Consider the following 18238-nt stretch of genomic DNA (forward strand, 5'->3'; position numbering starts at 1 on the left):
AGAATAGTGAGTGCAGCTCTGGAGTATAATACAGGATGTAACTCAGGATCAGTACAGGATAAGTAATGTATGTACACACTGACTCCTCCAGCAGAATAGTGAGTGCAGCTCCGGAGTATAATACAGGATGTAACTCAGGATCAGTACAGGATAAGTAATGTAATGTATGTACACAGTGACTGCACCAGCAGAATAGTGAGTGCAGCTCTGGAGTATAATACAGGATGTAACTCAGGATCAGTACAGGATAAGTAATGTAATGTACACAGTGACTGCACCAGCAGAATAGTGAGTGCAGCTCCGGAGTATATTACAGGATGTAACTCAGGATCAGTACAGGATAAGTAATGTATGTACACAGTGACTGCACCAGCAGAATAGTGAGTGCAGCTCTGGAGTATAATACAGGATGTAACTCAGGATCAGTACAGGATAAGTAATGTATGTACACAGTGACTTACTTTGTGATAACTCGTGTGTGTGGATTGTTGGGTGGGATATAGTTATTTGGGATAATCTTTCTTATGGGGGGGGGGGGGGGGCTTGTGGTCGGTCTCTCTTTCGGCTATTCTCCCAGCTCCTCATACACCCGTACACTTGGTTCAGGGTGAGAAATGATCCGGGCTGGATTACTGATATGGCAGTCAGTGCTGTGGTCGAGGTGGTGGCTGGAGATTTTCTTCAGTGGAAAGTGACTGAATTTAGTGACAAATACAGACGTGGACAAAATTGTTGGTACCCTTTGGTCAATGAAAGAAAAAGTCACAATGGTCACAGAAATAACTTTAATCTGACAAAAGTAATAATAAATTAAAATTCTATAAATGTTAACCAATGAAAGTCAGACATTGTTTTTCAACCATGCTTCAACAGAATTATGTAAAAAAATAAACTCATGAAACAGGCATGGACAAAAATGATGGTACCCCTAACTTAATATTTTGTTGCGCAACCTTTTGAGGCAATCACTGCAATCAAACGCTTCCTGTAACTGTCAATGAGACATCTGCACCTCTCAGCAGGTATTTTGGCCCACTCCTCATGAGCAAACTGCTCCAGTTGTGTCCGGTTTGAAGGGTGCCTTTTCCAGACTGCATGTTTCAGCTCCTTCCAAAGATGCTCAATAGGATTGAGGTCAGGGCTCATAGAAGGCCACTTTAGAATAGTCCAATTTTTTCCTCTTAGCCATTCTTGGGTGTTTTTAGCGGTGTGTTTTGGGTCATTGTCCTGTTGCAAGACCCATGACCTGCGACTGAGACCAAGCTTTCTGACACTGGCTAGTACATTTCTCTCTAGAATTCCTTGATAGTCTTGAGATTTCATTGTACCCTGCACAGATTCAAGACACCCTGTGCCAGACGCAGCAAAGCAGCCCCAGAACATAACAGAGCCTCCTCCATGTTTCACAGTAGGGACAGTGTTCTTTTCTTGATATGCTTCATTTTTTCGTCTGTGAACATACAGCTGATGTGCCTTGGCAAAAACTTCGATTTTTGTCTCATCTGTCCACAGGACATTCTCCCAGAAGCTTTGTGGCTTGTCAACATGTAGTTTGGCATATTCCAGTCTTGCTTTTTTATGATTCGTTTTCAACAATGGTGTCCTCCTTGGTCGTCTCCCATGTAGTCCACTTTGGCTCAAACAACGACGGATGGTGCGATCTGACACTGATGTTCCTTGAGCATGAAGTTCACCTTGAATCTCTTTAGAAGTCTTTCTAGGCTCTTTTGTTACCATTCGGATTATCCGTCTCTTAGATTTGTCATCAATTTTCCTCCTGCGGCCACGTCCAGGGAGGTTGGCTACAGTCCCATGGATCTTAAACTTATGAATAATATGTGCAACTGTACTCACAGGAACATCTAGTTGCTTGGAGATGGTCTTATAGCCTTTACCTTTAACATGCTTGTCTATAATTTTCTTTCTGATCTCTTGAGACAGCTCTTTCCTTTGCTTCCTCTGGTCCATGTCGAGTGTGGTACACACCATATCACCAAACAACACAGTGATTACCTGGAGCCATATATATAGGCCCAATGGCTGATTACAAGGTTGTAGACACCTGTGATGCTAATTAGTGGACACACCTTGAATTAACATGTCCCTTTGGTCACATTATGTTCTGTGTTTTCTAGGGGTACCATCATTTTTGTCCATGCCTGTTTCATGAGTTTATTTTTTTACATAATTCTGTTGAAGCATGGTTGAAAAACAATGTCTGACTTTCATTGGTTAACATTTATAGAATTTTAATTTATTATTACTTTTGTCAGATTAAAGTTATTTCTGTGACCATTGTGACTTTTTCTTTCATTGACCAAAGGGTACCAACAATTTTGTCCACGTCTGTATATGACAGAGCAGCGTCAAGTAAAAGTCTAGGACATGTGGGACCTGGGTGAGGGTTCTATTACAGATGGAACCAGAGGCATCTGGGATCCAGAGATGACCTTCTAGAGGACACGGCTGTTCCCGGTGACACTTAGAGGGAAGATGCACTGTGGCCCTCAGCTGGACGAGGGACCCCATGTCTGCGCCCCACAGCATCCACATTGATTGGTATCTTCTTGTATTGCAGATGGTTATGATCCCAAAAACAAACACCACCACAACCTCCTGATCTGCCTTCTCATGACCTCGTGTGACCTCTCAGATCAAACCAAAGGCTGGACGACCACCAGAAAGATTGCGGTGAGTCCTCCCAATACAGGAAGAGATGCCACTTATGTCTCCATTGTATCATATAATAACTACCATATCCGCTCCTGAAATACTCTGTGCTGCCGGTCAGGAGCTTTGTGTCTACAAGAAAATGAATGTTGAATTCTCATTATCTGTCATTTCAGGAGCTGATCTACAAAGAATTCTTCTCTCAGGGAGACCTGGTATGTGATAGGGGGACTCCACCCGTGAGATGTTAGGGCACACATGACACATACATGACCTCCGCCTGATACAGTGTATGCACATACCCACTCCACCCAACATATGAAGGAACACTTCTCCACCCAATATATGGACAAACACTACCTCCACCCAATGGATGGACAGTAACTATCTCCACCCAATGTATGGACAGACTCTATCTCCACTTAATGTATGGACAGACACTATCTCCACCCAATGTATGGACAGACACTATCTCCACCCAATGTATGGACAGACTCTACCTCCACCCAATGTATGGACAGACACTACCTCCACCCAATGTATGGACAGACACTACCTCCACCCAATGTATGGACAGACACTACCTCCACCCAATGTATGGACAGACACTGTCTCCACCCAATGTATGGACAGACACTGTCTCCACCCAATGTATGGACAGACACTACCTCCACCCTATGTATGGACAGACACTACCTCCACCCTATGTATGGACAGATACTACCTTCACCCTATGTATGGACAGACACTACCTTCACCCAATGTATGGACAGACACTGTCTCCACCCAATGTATGGACAGACTCTACCTCCACCCAATGTATGGACAGACTCTACCTCCACCCAATGTATGGACAGACTCTACCTCCACCCTATGTATGGACAGACACTACCTCCACCCTATGTATGGACAGAAACTACCTCCACCCTATGTATGGACAGAAACTACCTCCACCCAATGTATGGACAGACTCTACCTCCACCCAATGTATGGACAGACACTACCTCCACCCAATGTATGGACAGACACTACCTCCACCCAATGTATGGACAGACACTACCTCCACCCAATGTATGGACAGACACTACCTCCACCCAATGTATGGACAGACTCTACCTCCACCCAATGTATGGACAGACACTACCTCCACCCAATGTATGGACAGACACTACCTCCACCCAATGTATGGACAGACACTACCTCCAGCTCTGACTGGTTTATGTTTACACTCTTACTGCTCCTTGTCTGCAGGAGAAAGCCATGGGGAACCGGCCGAGCGAGATGATGGACCGTGAAAAGGCGTACATCCCTGAACTGCAGATCAGCTTCATGGAGCACATTGCCATGCCCATCTACAAGTGAGTGTGACGTCATGATGACATCATCAGCTCAGTGGACAGACACTTTTTCTGACCGCTTCCTTCTGTCATTCATGAATTGTTTCCATGGTGTGTGAAATTTAAGGGGAACTGATAAGTTAAACATTTACCCCACTATATCATGCCATAAACTCTGGTCACATCCAGAGCTGCAGTCAGAATTCAGCTTTTTTCCTGTTAGCTCTCAGATTGCCTAATTTAGGATCTCACTGCTGCCCCCTGATGGCTGTATGTGGGTCACACGCTGCTGTGCTGTGTGCATGAAATAAAGCGCTTACACCAGGAGCTGTACAGCAGTGTGATGCAGACAAAGCCTTGTGAATGCAGCTTTGGCAGTGACTGGAGTAATAGATATATTGATGATGCAATTTGGGATCGATCCTTCTGAAGTGGTCTCCATTGTGAAACTACAACTCCCAGCATGTAAGAGCAGTCGCTGCAGCTTGTGGAGTGTACGAGGTATTTATATACACATTTTTCTGCTGTGCTCTGTGTCTAGGCTGATGAAGGACCTGTTCCCCCGCTCCGCCGAGCTCTACGAGATTGTGGCTTCTAACCGAGTGAAGTGGAATCGGGTGTCCCACAAATTCACCATCCGGGGTCTGCCCAGCAACAACTCGCTGGATTTCCTGGATGAAGAATATGACATTCATGATAGTATGGACGAGGACTATAATAAACTCAATGGTAGCCTGGACACGAAGGGAGTGAACGGATCGGCAGAGTGACCACACACGGCACAGACCCCCTATATATACATATATCTATATCTCCAGTGTGAGGCCCATCGATTGTGCACAAATTCTCCAGGTTGTTTTGCCGTCAGTGTGCAGTGCAAAGTAAGTTACACCAGATGGCGCTGTGGAGCCGTCCCTGCTCGCCAAAGCCAGGGCCACGCGGAATGATCCACCCTGCGAATCCCGCCTCAAAGTCGTGCGCACAAAACCTACAGAGGTGGAACATTCCCCAAGCTTTAGATAATTTTCTGCAAACGAATAAGAGATTTAGTTATTCGGGGTCCCACTGCTGCTGGCGTGTGAAATGGAGCGCCGCGCCGCTGATCTCATCCACATATCGCGTTGAGTAACTTTGTAAATATTTTGCGTTACTGATCTTCTTCCTAATTCGAATTTTGTCAAGTCTCCGCACACATCCAAAGCTGCATTTACTATTCTCCTAGGTACCACTTGGGATTCATCAGGACTGTGTAGGTCAGATTACTGCGCAGCACCAGGGCTAGACACTACATCTCCTGCAAGGCAGTGCAGCAGGGCATGTGGTGTGGAGACACTGAACCAGCAGCGATTAGAGATGAGATCCAAGGTCTTGCAGCCTGACACTTCATGATGAATTATGATTTCAGCTCCGGATGTAAAATATAATGGAGCCGTTCAGTTATCGCTGCAGCTCTGGATGAGATTGGAGTACAAGACTTGATGTAATTCTAGATCAGTATAAAGCAAGAAGTGTTCCTTTAAAATGCTGGTCACAGTGACAACCGCCCATCTGCTGCAGATGAGTAACTTGTGGGGGGTCCGTAGTCAGGGGGCCTGTCAGCAGGATGGGTGGGGAGCAATGATACTCAAGCTCAAAATACAGTATCACACAGGATAGGATTAGATACACGGCTCAGCAGGCAGTATCACACATGATGGGCTTAGATACACAGCTCAGCAGACAGTATCACACATGATAGGATTAGATACACAGCTCAGCAGACTGTATCACACAGGATAGGATTAGATACACAGCTCAGCAGACAGTATCACACAGGATAGGATTAGATACACGGCTCAGCAGACAGTATCACACAGGATAGGATTAGATACACGGCTCAGCAGACAGTATCACACAGGATAGGATTAGATACACAGCTCAGCAGACAGTATCACACAGGATAGGATTAGATACACAGCTCAGCAGACAGTATCACACAGGATAGGATTAGATACACAGCTCAGCAGACAGTATCACACAGGATAGGATTAGATACACGGCTCAGCAGACAGTATCACACAGGATAGGATTAGATGCACAGCTCAGCAGACAGTATCACACAGGATAGGATTAGATACACAGCTCAGCAGAGAGTATCACACAGGATAGGATTAGATACACAGCTCAGCAGACAGTATCACACAGGATAGGATTAGATACACAGCTCAGCAGAGAGTATCACACAGGATAGGATTAGATACACAGCTCAGCAGACAGTATCACACAGAATAGGATTAGATACACAGCTCAGCAGACAGTATCACACAGGATAGGATTAGATACACAGCTCAGCAGACAGTATCACACAGGATAGGACTAGATACACAGCTCAGCAGACAGTATCACACATGATAGGCTTAGATACATGGCTCAGCAGATGGTATCACACATGGTAGGCTTAGATACAGCAGGACATTGCCCCTCGAGATCATGCCATCTGCACCCATTTCTCACCCTTCTAATTTTCTCCCATGGGGTCAGATGTCACCTTCTGTCTCCTAAAGGGAACCCGTCATCAACGTTATGCTGATCTCACTGAGGGCAGTATAACATAGTGACAGAAATGCTGATGTCAGCGCTGTGTCAGTCATCAGCTAAAGGTAAGTGGTTGGGGAGAACCAGCATCATAATCATTACAGCACAAATCCACCTGAGAAGAGTCAGATCCACCTGAGAAGAGTCAGATCCACCAGAGAAGAGTCAGATCCACCAGAGAAGAGTCAGATCTACCAGAGAAGAGTCAGATCTACCAGAGAAGAGTCAGATCTACCTGAGAAGAGTCAGATCCACCTGAGAAGAGTCAGATCTACCAGAGAAGAGTCAGATCTACCAGAGAAGAGTCAGATCTACCTGAGAAGAGTCAGATCTACCTGAGAAGAGTCAGATCTACCTGAGAAGAGTCAGCTCTACCAGAGAAGAGTCCTGGTTATTATAATCTCCTGCTCCCCCCATCTGCTGATGATTGTCTCCTAGAGAGATGGGGAGAATTCTCGGTATTAGACAGTCAGTCATCAGCAGGAGATCAGGGATCCATGAATAACCAGGACTCTTCTCCGGTGGCCGTGACTCTTTTCCAGGCCCAGTCTGCAATGATTGTGATGTTGGTTCTCGGCAACCACTTACTTTTAACTTATAAATGACAGACGCTGAGATCAACTCGCCTGTCTCTATGTTATTCTGCCGTGGTATGGGCAGCATAACGTTAATGACAGGTTCCCTTTAAAGCCACGTTACACTGATGATTTTGCCTTTACATGGTCTTCTGGCATTCCAGCGTGGCAGGTCAGTGGGACCCCTATAGCCGCTATAATGAGGGGGCTGCAGTACTGTTGGGTCATCCCATAGCTCCGAACCGCAGACACATTGCTGCATCTTAGGCCCCTTATGGCAGATGAGCGACAGCTCTGATCAGTCCTGCACACGTGGAATACCCCTTTAAGATGTGGCCCCTGCTGTGGGTGGTAAGGGGCATTACTCCTGTCCCCGGAGCAGCCGGTATGTATAAGTAACACACAGACCCCCCATGTACCCTGTATGGGGGCCTCACATGGGGTCAGGTTTACAAGTAAATGTCCATTGTGTTTCTATTTTTCCAAGGGCTATTAATGTTGAGGAGACAATGTAGCAATTTTCTTGTAACACTTGATCCGGAAATCAGAAATTAAAGGACATTCCTGGGGGTGATGAGGACCACTTACCGAATACCCTCTCTGGTAAAGGGCACATGGCCACCATGACATGGAGACAAACACGAATCCCCCCCCCCCCCTGCTGTGAGAGATCATCTCCTGAGATACAGCCTGTATTATACTCCAGAGCTGTAGCCACCCCTGCAGAGCTGAAATCTACCAGTATTCAATCAGACCATGTTCTGGTGCTTTGATGGCACAAATAAGATAAGTACAATGTTTCTGTCTTATATCTTGCTGACTGTCTCCAGTAACAACCAGTATAGTTGTGAGTGCAGCTCTGGGGTGAAATACAGGATGAAACTCAGGATCAGTACAGGATAAGTAATGTATGTACACAGTGACTGCACCAGCAGAATAGTGAGTGCAGCTCTGGAGTATAATACAGGATGTAACTCAGGATCAGTACAGGATAAGTAATGTATGTACACAGTGACTGCACCAGCAGAATAATGAGTGCAGCTCTGGAGTATAATACAGGATGTAACTCAGGATCAGTACAGGATAAGTAATGTATGTACACAGTGACTGCACCAGCAGAATAGTGAGTGCAGCTCTGGAGTATAATACAGGATGTAACTCAGGATCAGTACAGGATAAGTAATGTAATGTATGTACACAGTGACTCCACCAGCGGAATAGTGAGTGCAGCTCTGGAGGATAATACAGGATCTAACTCAGGATCATTACAGGATAAGTAATGTATGTACACAGTGAGTCCACCAGCAGAATAGTGAGTGCAGCTCTGGAGGATAATACAGGATGTAACTAAGGATCAGTACAGGATAAGTAATGTATGTACACAGTGACTGCACCAGCAGAATAGTGAGTGCAGCTCTGGAGGATAATGCAGGATGTAACTCAAGATCAGTACAGGATAAGTAATGTAATGTACACAGTGACTCCACCAGCGGAATAGTGAGTGCAGCTCTGGAGTATAATACAGGATGTAACTCAGGATCAGTACAGGATCAGTAATGTATGTACACAGTGACTGCACCAGCAGAATAGTGAGTGCAGCTCTGGAGTATAATACAGGATGTAACTCAGGATCAGTACAGGATAAGTAATGTATGTACACAGTGACTGCACCAGCAGAACAGTGAGTGCAGCTCTGGAGGATAATACAGGATGTAACTCAGGATCATTACAGGATAAGTAATGTATGTACACAGTGACTCCACCAGCAGAATAGTGAGTGCAGCTCTGGAGTATAATACAGGATGTAACTCAGGATCAGTACGGGATAAGTAATGTATGTACACAGTGACTGCACCAGCAGAATAGTGAGTGCAGCTCTGGGGTATAATACAGGATATAACTCAGGATCAGTACAGGGTAAGTAATGTAATGTATGTACACAGTGACTGCACCAGCAGAATAGTGAGTGCAGCTCTGGAGTATAATACAGGATGTAACTGAGGATCAGTACAGGATAAGTAATGTATGTACACAGTGACTGTACCAGCAGAATAGTGAGTGCAGCTCTGGAGTATAATACAGGATGTAACTGAGGATCAGTACAGGATAAGTAATGTAATGTATGTACACAGTGACTGCACCAGCAGAATAGTGAGTGCAGCTCTGGAGTATAATACAGGATGTAACTCAGGATCAGTACAGGATAAGTAATGTAATGTATGTACACAGTGACTGCACCAGCAGAATAGTGAGTGCAGCTCTGGAGTATAATACAGGATGTTACTCAGGATCAGTACAGGATAAGTAGTGAAATATATTTACAAAGTGACTCAACTCTTTATGTAGACTGTAGCTTTATATTTTGTAACATTCTTCATGTCCAGCTGACCTTGTGGACATCTATGGAGCATAGCCTGCTGGACATCTCCCCTTTCTTCATTCAGGACACCTACTGGCAACTTTATAACATTTTATATTTTCTCTTAAAGTCACAGTACCAGATATTTCCCAGCATGATAATTTGACTGAAAAGAAGGGCACAGCCCTCAGCCCTTTACAATTTTACTTTTTATACAATTCCAGATTTGCAGGTGATCGCTGAACTACAGATCCCAGCATGCCCTTTTTTAAAGCCAGGTTATCACCATTTTACCAATGGGGCTCTTACAGAGGCCTTGTTTTTACCATTAGAGAGGAATCTATTTTCTGTGAAGACTTTTACTCTACAGACGTGGCTTCTCACGATATCGCTGCGTAGGGCGCGGCGCGGCAGAGACCCCGGATAACGCTGTATATCAGGCAGGGGCCGGAGGGCAGAGCGCGCCTGGTGTCGCCGTTGCTGTGTGTTCACTGTGTGTATATAACTGTAGATGATGTAAAGCAGTGTGGTTGTAGGAGCCTCTCCGCTAACGTGTGAATCTCGGCTTATAGCGTCACCTCCGATGTCGTCTCATGAAGGGGAACAGGGCAAAGCTTGTTTTTATTTTTTCTCGTTTCCTAATAAATTTCATACACTGAAGTCGCCTCTGAGGTTGAATTTTTCTTTCCTGGAGTCTGATTTGTCCCACAGATGGGAATGGGTGATCACATTCCTGCTGCTCCACCCATGACCAGCCTAGCCCCACCCCTGAAGAGCCTGCCTTCCCAGTGGCTGGACCAAATGCATGGCGCCAATAAATACAATGCCCTCCAATGACAGTGGCTTTCCATTTCTCACCATTTCAAGCTCTTGGCTTGCTGTCAGTGAATTTAAACATCCTGAGGGTGAGCGCTTGGTACCATGTACTGGTATAGGCCACAGCTATGAGCCTGGGCTCTAGAACAGAAGGGTCTATTTTGCTACAGGGAATTGTCTAGACCACGGATGCACAATCTGCCGTCCTCCTGCTGTTGCAAAACTACAACTCCCAGTATGCCTGGATAGCCTACAGCTATTGGGGAATGCTGGGAGTTGTAGTTTTGCAACAGCTGGAGGGCTACCGGTTGAGCATCCGGGGTCTAGACTGATACATTGTAACAAAGCAGTTAGCCAGGGTCATAACTTGAAGCTCATAGGCTACCATGTGCCGTTTATAACACGGGTGGCGTCTGATCTGTCTGAGGAGCCGTGGGTTACACCCCTGTGATCAGCAGGACTAGGTCAGGGGGGTTTGCAGCCTCTCATAAAGCTTCTTGTAGACATTTGCATCTGATTTTTATCTCGCTCTGTAAATAGTTTTCGTTTTGTGTCTACAGCTCCTATGCAGCGCTATGTGTCTCATTGCGAACACGTAGGATAGCAAGACGTGGGGAACAGAGTAACACTGGACTGTATAGTCCGACTACACAGGGTACATTCGTTGTCTGTTACCATGGAGACGCATAGCTCTGCCTAAGAGGCACAAAACGGTTGGTGATTTTTAATGTTTGCTGAATTTTGTCATTGAAGATGATACAAAAATGGTTGTGAGGATGGACGTCAGGGTCAGCAGCACCATGTAAACCCCGCCGAGTGGTCTGTTGGCCGAATAGGTGGAGGCTCAGGGTTGCAGGAATCTGGGATTGTCACATTCAATCTGGTCTTTGGCAAATAAATAAATAAAAATAAATGGCAGTAGTTGCACCTTGTACCACAAAATCCTTGATCCTGGAGCAAGATTCATGCCTGCTGCCAGCACAACACTGCCCGTGACATTGCACGCGATCGGTGCACAATTAAATCGTGAGGTATTCACCAATCAGGCTCTCTGATTTTGTAAAAAAAAAAATTATTTTTCTGTGCTTTTTCATGTTGCCTCTATTTATAAATAAGTGAAATAAATAATAAAATACATTTTTATTAAAATAAAATGTCTAAAATATTGCAGTTTTCATGCTGGCCACTAGAGGGCCTAGGCTGACACGTCCTGTTCTGCGCAGCTCACTTTACAGCCGTGCTGCAGAGAGGGAGTAAAGGTTTAATCAGTTTTGTTTTGCGCTCAGCATTTCGTTTTTTTTCATGCACGTGAAGAAAAATTGAAGAATAACCCTCAACGTCTCCAAGCAGCCATCAGTGAAAACGCATTGCATCCGGGTGTGTTCCGTTTTTCACGCAGGCCCCATTCACTTCTATGGAGGGAAAAAACGCAAATTATAGAAGATTCTGCGATTTTTCCTGAATGCAGAGATGAGGCGTGAAAAATGGCGCTCATGTGCACAGACCCATTGAAATGAACGGATCAGGATTCAATCCGTTTGCAACACACATCACGTCCAGACATCCAGGCCTAAGGCCTCGTCCACACAAGCGACTTTTCCGTCAGGGTGCGATGCGTGAAGCGAATGCGAAAGCGTTTTTTTTTTCACGCATCATTCAGGAAGAATTTCAGCATCTTCCCTATTGTGGGATTTTCACGGAGCCCTGGGCCCCATAGAAGTAAATGGGGCCCGTGTGATAAACGGAAGACATCTGGATGCAATGCGTTTTTCACTTAGGATCGCTAGACCAGTGTTTCCCAACCAGTGTGCCTCCAGCTGTTGCAAAACTGCAACTCCCATCATGCCCGCACAGCCAAAGGCTGTCCAGGCATGCTGGGAGTTGTAGTTTTGCAACAGCTGGAGGCACACTGGTTGGGAAACACTGCGCTAGACGATGCCGTGTGTCATTCTTCCGTTTGGAAAAAACACAAACACTGAAAAAACTGTGTGCAAAACCATCAGATCCTCACACAATCCATATCGCCGCCCGCGCGGAAGACGACTTAGCGGAACTTTCCATGACAATATCTCTTCAGCTCGCTGCCACATTTTGCAGAATCTCTGGGTTTCTCATTGATGTTGAGATCTTGTTCGCCCTTTTTATGGTTCTAGGATCCTGTCCGGGTTTTTTTGTGCATAGTCATCATCTGTCGTTCCTGTGGCCTTCGCTGCTCATCTGAGGAGGAAGTGGTCGAAGTTGCAGAGCGTGTGCTGCGTGCATCAGGAAGCTCTGACCAGGCGTCCGAATACCTGTGTGACCTAGTTACACAGTGTCCAATAGTTATATTGTCTCATATGTTTACATTGTGTCCTATGTTGTAGTTACAAAGTGTCAACTAGTTACATTAGGAACAGCATAAAAAAGTTGCAAGAGCTTTTCTGTAACTTTTTAAATACTCATGTGATAATATTCTGTTGCAGAGCCGCAGGGAGCGGTGGGTGCCCGGCGAGGGCCAGGACATCGGCCCCGAAAGATTTACCAACATTTCAATTTTTTACTCCTGGTTCATGCCTCGTCACAAATTAAAAGTGTCAATCGTCATCACAAAGGAGAAACAAAGACCGGCATTAAAACCAGTCCTTGTAAATGACCCCCATTGTCTCATAAGGTTACATTGTGTCCTAGTTACATACGGGGGGGGGGGGGGCATTTATTAAGAAGCCCATGGCATTAAAAAATCCCAGCTTTTATGCCATCTTCACCACTTGGGAGTGGTGGGAACGTGACAGAGGCCAGGACATCGCCCCCCGGCAACTTTGCTAACATTTATGCCTGGTGTAAAAGAGGAGTGAAAACTGCTGCAGTCAGGGGCGGGAGTAAAGTTCATTCCAGGCGCACGGACTGCCGGAGGAATACCTCGTCATAGATTAGTCACTTCGATTGGCAGTGCAGGGGCTAAAAAAGACTGGCGTATAAAGCCGGTTATTAATAAATGACCCGCACTGGAGGTTTTATATTCCCTGGTATTTTTTTTATATATTGCAGCCTGCTCTCTGGGTGTGGAGTTTTTATTTTTTGGCCATTTTTTTTTATAAACTTCTGTATAGAAATAAAAAATGTCTTTAAAAACAGCAAGTAAAAAAAATACATCCACAAACGCAATGATGAACGATTACAAGCCCCCCAAAAAAATGCCCTCAGCAAAGGGTGGTGTGCGGCCCCTTAGAGAGGTTGTCTGGTGGCATTAGGAAACAGGACAACATTAAAGCCTATGGACACCTTTGTAAATAATCACTTTTATTGAGTTTTACAAATGATACACAGGTAGGAAAAATCCATCATAACAGTTAAGGTTACAAGTACAGAGGAAGATGGATCTACAGATAATATCTTTGTATGTGAATCAAAGAACTAAACGGTATATTGAACATAAGTGTGAACACGTCACTCAAGCCATGCAATAGTGTATTAGATATTCGGCGTGGGAAGTATCAGAGATTACGGGGTGTATAGTGGGTGAGTGAGCCAAGGGGCCCACGTTTTAATTCTTTTATTGGGGTCAAGAATGGATGGTGGAAGGTGTCTTTCGTATCGGCAAGTTGCTATTGATCGTGAGATAAAAATATCACATGACTTAACCTCTCAGGTGAACACCATAAAAAAATGTAAAATAAAAACGGTGTAAAAAAAGCAATTTTTTGTCATCTTACACCACAAAAAGTGTAATAGCAAGCGATCAAAAAGTCATATACACCCCAATCAAACAGTCATCTCATCCCGCAAAAAATGAGACCCTACCTAAGATAATCGCCCAAAAACTAAAAAAAACTATGGCTCTCAGAATATGGAGACACTAAAACATGATTTTTTTTGTTTCAAAAATGAAATCATTGTGTAAAACTTACATAAATAAAAAAAAGTATGAATATTAGGTATCGCCGCGTCCGTGACAACCTGCTCTATAAAAATACCACATGATCTAACCTATCAGAATGTTGTAAATAACAAAAAAAACGGTGCCAAAACAGCTATTTATTGTTACCTTGCCTCACAAAAAGTGTAATATAGAGCAACCAAAAATCCTATGTACTCTAAACTAGTACCAACAAAACTGCCACCCTATCCCGTAGTTTCTAAAATGGGGTCACTTTTTTTGAAATTGTATCTCTATTTTCCATTAATTCTTGTGGAACACCTAAAGAGTTAACGATGTTTGTAATATCAGTTTTGAATACCTTGAGGGGTGTAGTTTCTTAGATGGGGTCACTTTTATGGAGTTTCTACTCTAGGAGTGCATCGGGGGGCTTCAAATGGGACATGGTGTAAATAAACCAGTCCAGCAAAAACTGCCTTCCAAAAACCGTATGGCATTCCTTTCCTTCTGCGCCCTGTCGTGTTCCCGTACAGCGGTTTACGACCACATATGGGGCGTTTCTGTAAAATACAGAATCAGGGTTATAAATATTGAGTTTTGTTTGGCTGTTAAAGGGAGTCTGTCACCACATTTTAGCATGTTAGACCGTTAAAATAGGGTTATGTGATCCAGCCAGAACATAAAAACGGTACCTTTGTGGTAGAAAACGGACTTTTCAATTTGCCGAAAACGAAGTTATAAGATTATCTTCTGAGCCCTCTCAAGTGCCCAGGGCGGTCTCTCAATCCTCGGAGCCCCAGGCAGGCACCTCCTAAACGGCTGATAACTCCGCCCTCCGTGCGCCTCTGCCCGCCCGTTTACTCCCCTCCCCTGTCCCTTTCCACTGCGGCTGTGCGGTACAAATCGTAGTGGGCGCATGCGCAATGCGATGCCCGCTCCTGGCAGGGCATCGCAATACCTACTGCGCATGCACCCGCTACGATTTGGACCGCACAGCAGCAGTGGAAAAGGACAGGGGAGGGGAGTAAACGGGCGGGCAGAGGCGCACGGAGGGCGGAGTTATCAGCCGTTTAGGAGGTGCCTGCCTGGGGCTCCGAGGATTGAGAGACCGCCCTGGGCACTTGAGAGGGCTCAGAAGATAATCTTATAACTTCGTTTTCGGCAAATTGAAAAGTCTGTTTTCTACCACAAAGGTACCGTTTTTATGTTCTGGCTGGATCACATAACCCTATTTTAACGGTCTAACATGCTAAAATGTGGTGACAGACTCCCTTTAACCCTTGCTTTGTAACTGGAAAAAAAAAATATTAAAATGGAAAATCTGCCAAAAAGGTGAAATTTTGAAATTGTATCTCTATTTTCCATTAATTCTTGTGGAACACCTAAAGGGTTAATGACGTTTGTAAAATCAGTTTTGAATACCTTGAGGGGTGTAGTTTCTAGAATGGGGTCATTTTTGGGTGGTTTCTATTATGTAAGTCTCACAAAGTGACTTCAGACCTGAACTGGTCCTTAAAAAGTTGGTTTTTGAAAATTTCTGAGAAATTTCAAGATTTACTTCTAAACGTCTAAGCCTCTACGTCCCCCAAAAATAAAATGTCATTCCCAAAATGATCCTAACATGAAGTAGACATATGGGAAATGTAAAGTAATAACTATTTTTGTAGGTATTAATATGTATTATAGAAGTAGAAAAATTGAAAATATGGAAATTTGCTAGTTTTTCCCAATTTTTTGCAAATTTGGTATTTTTTTATAAATAAAATTGATTTTTTTTACTTCATTTTACCAGTGTCATGAAGTACAACATGTGACGAAAAAACTATCTCAGAATGGCCTGGATAAGTCAAAGCATTTTAAAGTTATCACCACATAAAGTGACACTGGTCAGATTTGTAAAAAATGGCCTGGTCCTGAAGGTGAAAATGAGCCCGGTCCTTAAGGGGTTAAGAGAGTTGGTCTGGTAGATATTTGAGTGAATCAACGCAATTAACATAAGAAAAACAACAACTGTATAACGTGTGAAATAGTGCGGTGTTACCCGTTTGTAGGTAGGAAGGGTGGAAAGTCCTTTCAATGAAGCCGAGAGTGTAAAGGCTGACCGGTGGTGCAGGAGGGCGAGAGGACCGCACCCATGAAGAGAACATATTAAAGAGAGAAGAACCTCCATAAGTGCAAGTTGTGTGACCCAGTAGTTGTCACGCTCCCTAGGGGACGTACAGGAACTTTGAACCTGTAATAAAAGGTTAGACAGATTAAACAGGTTCAACAGGTGAGCGGAAGGGGCAAATATTCATTATATATTAGCAAATTCAGGAATTTGTGGTCTCCAGTCATTATTTTCTTCATTGCGAAAATCGGCAATCAGACAATTTGCGATAAAAATTCACGATCAACACTACTCCTAAAGTCAAAGATATTGCAGCCTTCTCATTGGCCCACAAGCCAGAAGCAGTGAGGGATCATGGGTACTGATGAAAAAAAATCTAGAATATTCGCGATTACGAAGATAAAGCACTATATTCTAGATATTTGCGAATTCTCGAAGTGCCAATATTCCCGATAAAAATTTTACGATTAGAATATTCATGATCAACACTACAGGGGAGTATTCAATTAAACTTCGCACAGTGTCTCAGGTTTTGCGTTTTTTTCTGTAGGACACGGCGGGAGATGCATAGGGTTCCCTTTTCCCGGGTCTGATGGTGGGATTCTCCACTCCTGAAGCAGTTTTTTGCCCTCTTCAAAGTGTGCGAACGGCGTGAAAGTGTCCATCTTTGGATATTAGTAGCTTTAAGGGAAAACCCCCATGGTACGCTATGTTGGAGTTGCGTAGTGATAATGTGATGGGCAGGAGGGATCTCCTCTGTCTCAAGGTAGATGCCGATAGGTCAATGAACATTTTCACTGACTGAAAAGGTGACGGTAGAGTGCCAGCTTTCCTTGCTGCATACATAACAGCTTCTTTGACATGAAAGAAGTGGATCCTTGCTAGGGTGTCTTTGGGGACATCAGGGCCCAGGTGTTTTGGTTTGGGGACCCTGTGGGCCCTGTCTATAATTAGATCATGTTCTGTCAGTTCTGGGAAAAGCCTGCTGAATAACTTCTTTATGTAGGCAGAAAGGTCTTGGGGTTGTACCTCTTCAGGTATGCCTCTGAGTTTGAGGTTATTTCCGCGGGAGCGATCTTCAAGATCCGCCATTTGTCTTTTTATGGCTTCTACCTCTTCTGCCATGTCGTTATGAGCGTCTATTACTGCATTTTGGGAGGTAGCAAATTCACCCATTTTTGACTCCACATGTAGTACCACCTCCTGAGTTCTGGCAGACATCGGGTTAATCAAGGATACAATGTCCTTCTGCAGAGAGGTTTTTAGCGCCATCAACATTTGTTTTAAAGTTTCCTCTTAGGGCGGTTTATCGGAGGTTGGGAAACTGCTAAATGAATCTGTTTGTGAGCTAGGGTACATACTGGGCCCTTGTGAGGCACTGACCTGAGTAATGTCAGAAACATCCATCCGTGGCTTCTGTTTTTTAGGGCTGCCCACAGCGGGTTGGTCTTGTTGGGCGCCATGATGGAAATCCGCTTCTGGTAGCGGAGGAGGCCTCGTGTCCTCTGGAGAAGGTAGGGTAATCTCTTGATAAAGAGGGGAGTCCGCTCTCCCTGGTGGGAGAGCGATCCAGGCGCTTGTGCAGGGGACATGCTGCGGATGGAAGCAGGGGAAGCTCCCTTGCTGTCTGATCTGGCGCCATCTTTGATTTTTTCCAAGAAAGAGTCCAAGTTCTTGCTGTTGAGCGTTGGAAGGGTTCTTTTATTCTTCCGCATGCTGTCACTGGGTGTTTTAGGATGATTTGCTGCGGGTTAGGTCGGTCAATGTGTAGGTTCTGCTGTGGTGCAGGAGCAGATCTCTCATACAACCATCACTCTCGGCTGACAAGCCACATCCCCGCTATGGACACCTTTGGGGCAAAAAATCTTTTTTTTCAATGTTGAACCCCTGTCTCTGTGCAGCCTTGAGTTTCTCTAGCAGCAGGCTCTGGATTTTCACTCT

The 18238-nt window shown here is 44.6% G+C and overlaps 1 protein-coding gene across 1 annotated transcript in view; it reads left to right on the plus strand.

The window, feature by feature from the left end:
- The window catches only part of LOC122930589 (cGMP-dependent 3',5'-cyclic phosphodiesterase-like), a 191461-nt gene extending 185693 nt beyond the window's left edge, over window positions 1–5768 (plus strand). The window contains exons 28-31 of the mRNA XM_044284079.1: window positions 2579–2691; window positions 2847–2885; window positions 3922–4028; window positions 4549–5768. Of these exons, the coding sequence (XP_044140014.1) occupies window positions 2579–2691; window positions 2847–2885; window positions 3922–4028; window positions 4549–4777 (488 nt within the window). The 3' untranslated portion in view covers window positions 4778–5768. The remainder of the gene's footprint in view (window positions 1–2578; window positions 2692–2846; window positions 2886–3921; window positions 4029–4548) is intronic.
- The last annotated feature ends 12470 nt before the right edge of the window (window positions 5769–18238 follow it).

The sequence above is a fragment of the Bufo gargarizans genome, chromosome 3 (assembly GCF_014858855.1).
Source record: "Bufo gargarizans isolate SCDJY-AF-19 chromosome 3, ASM1485885v1, whole genome shotgun sequence".
NCBI lineage: Eukaryota > Metazoa > Chordata > Amphibia > Anura > Bufonidae > Bufo > Bufo gargarizans.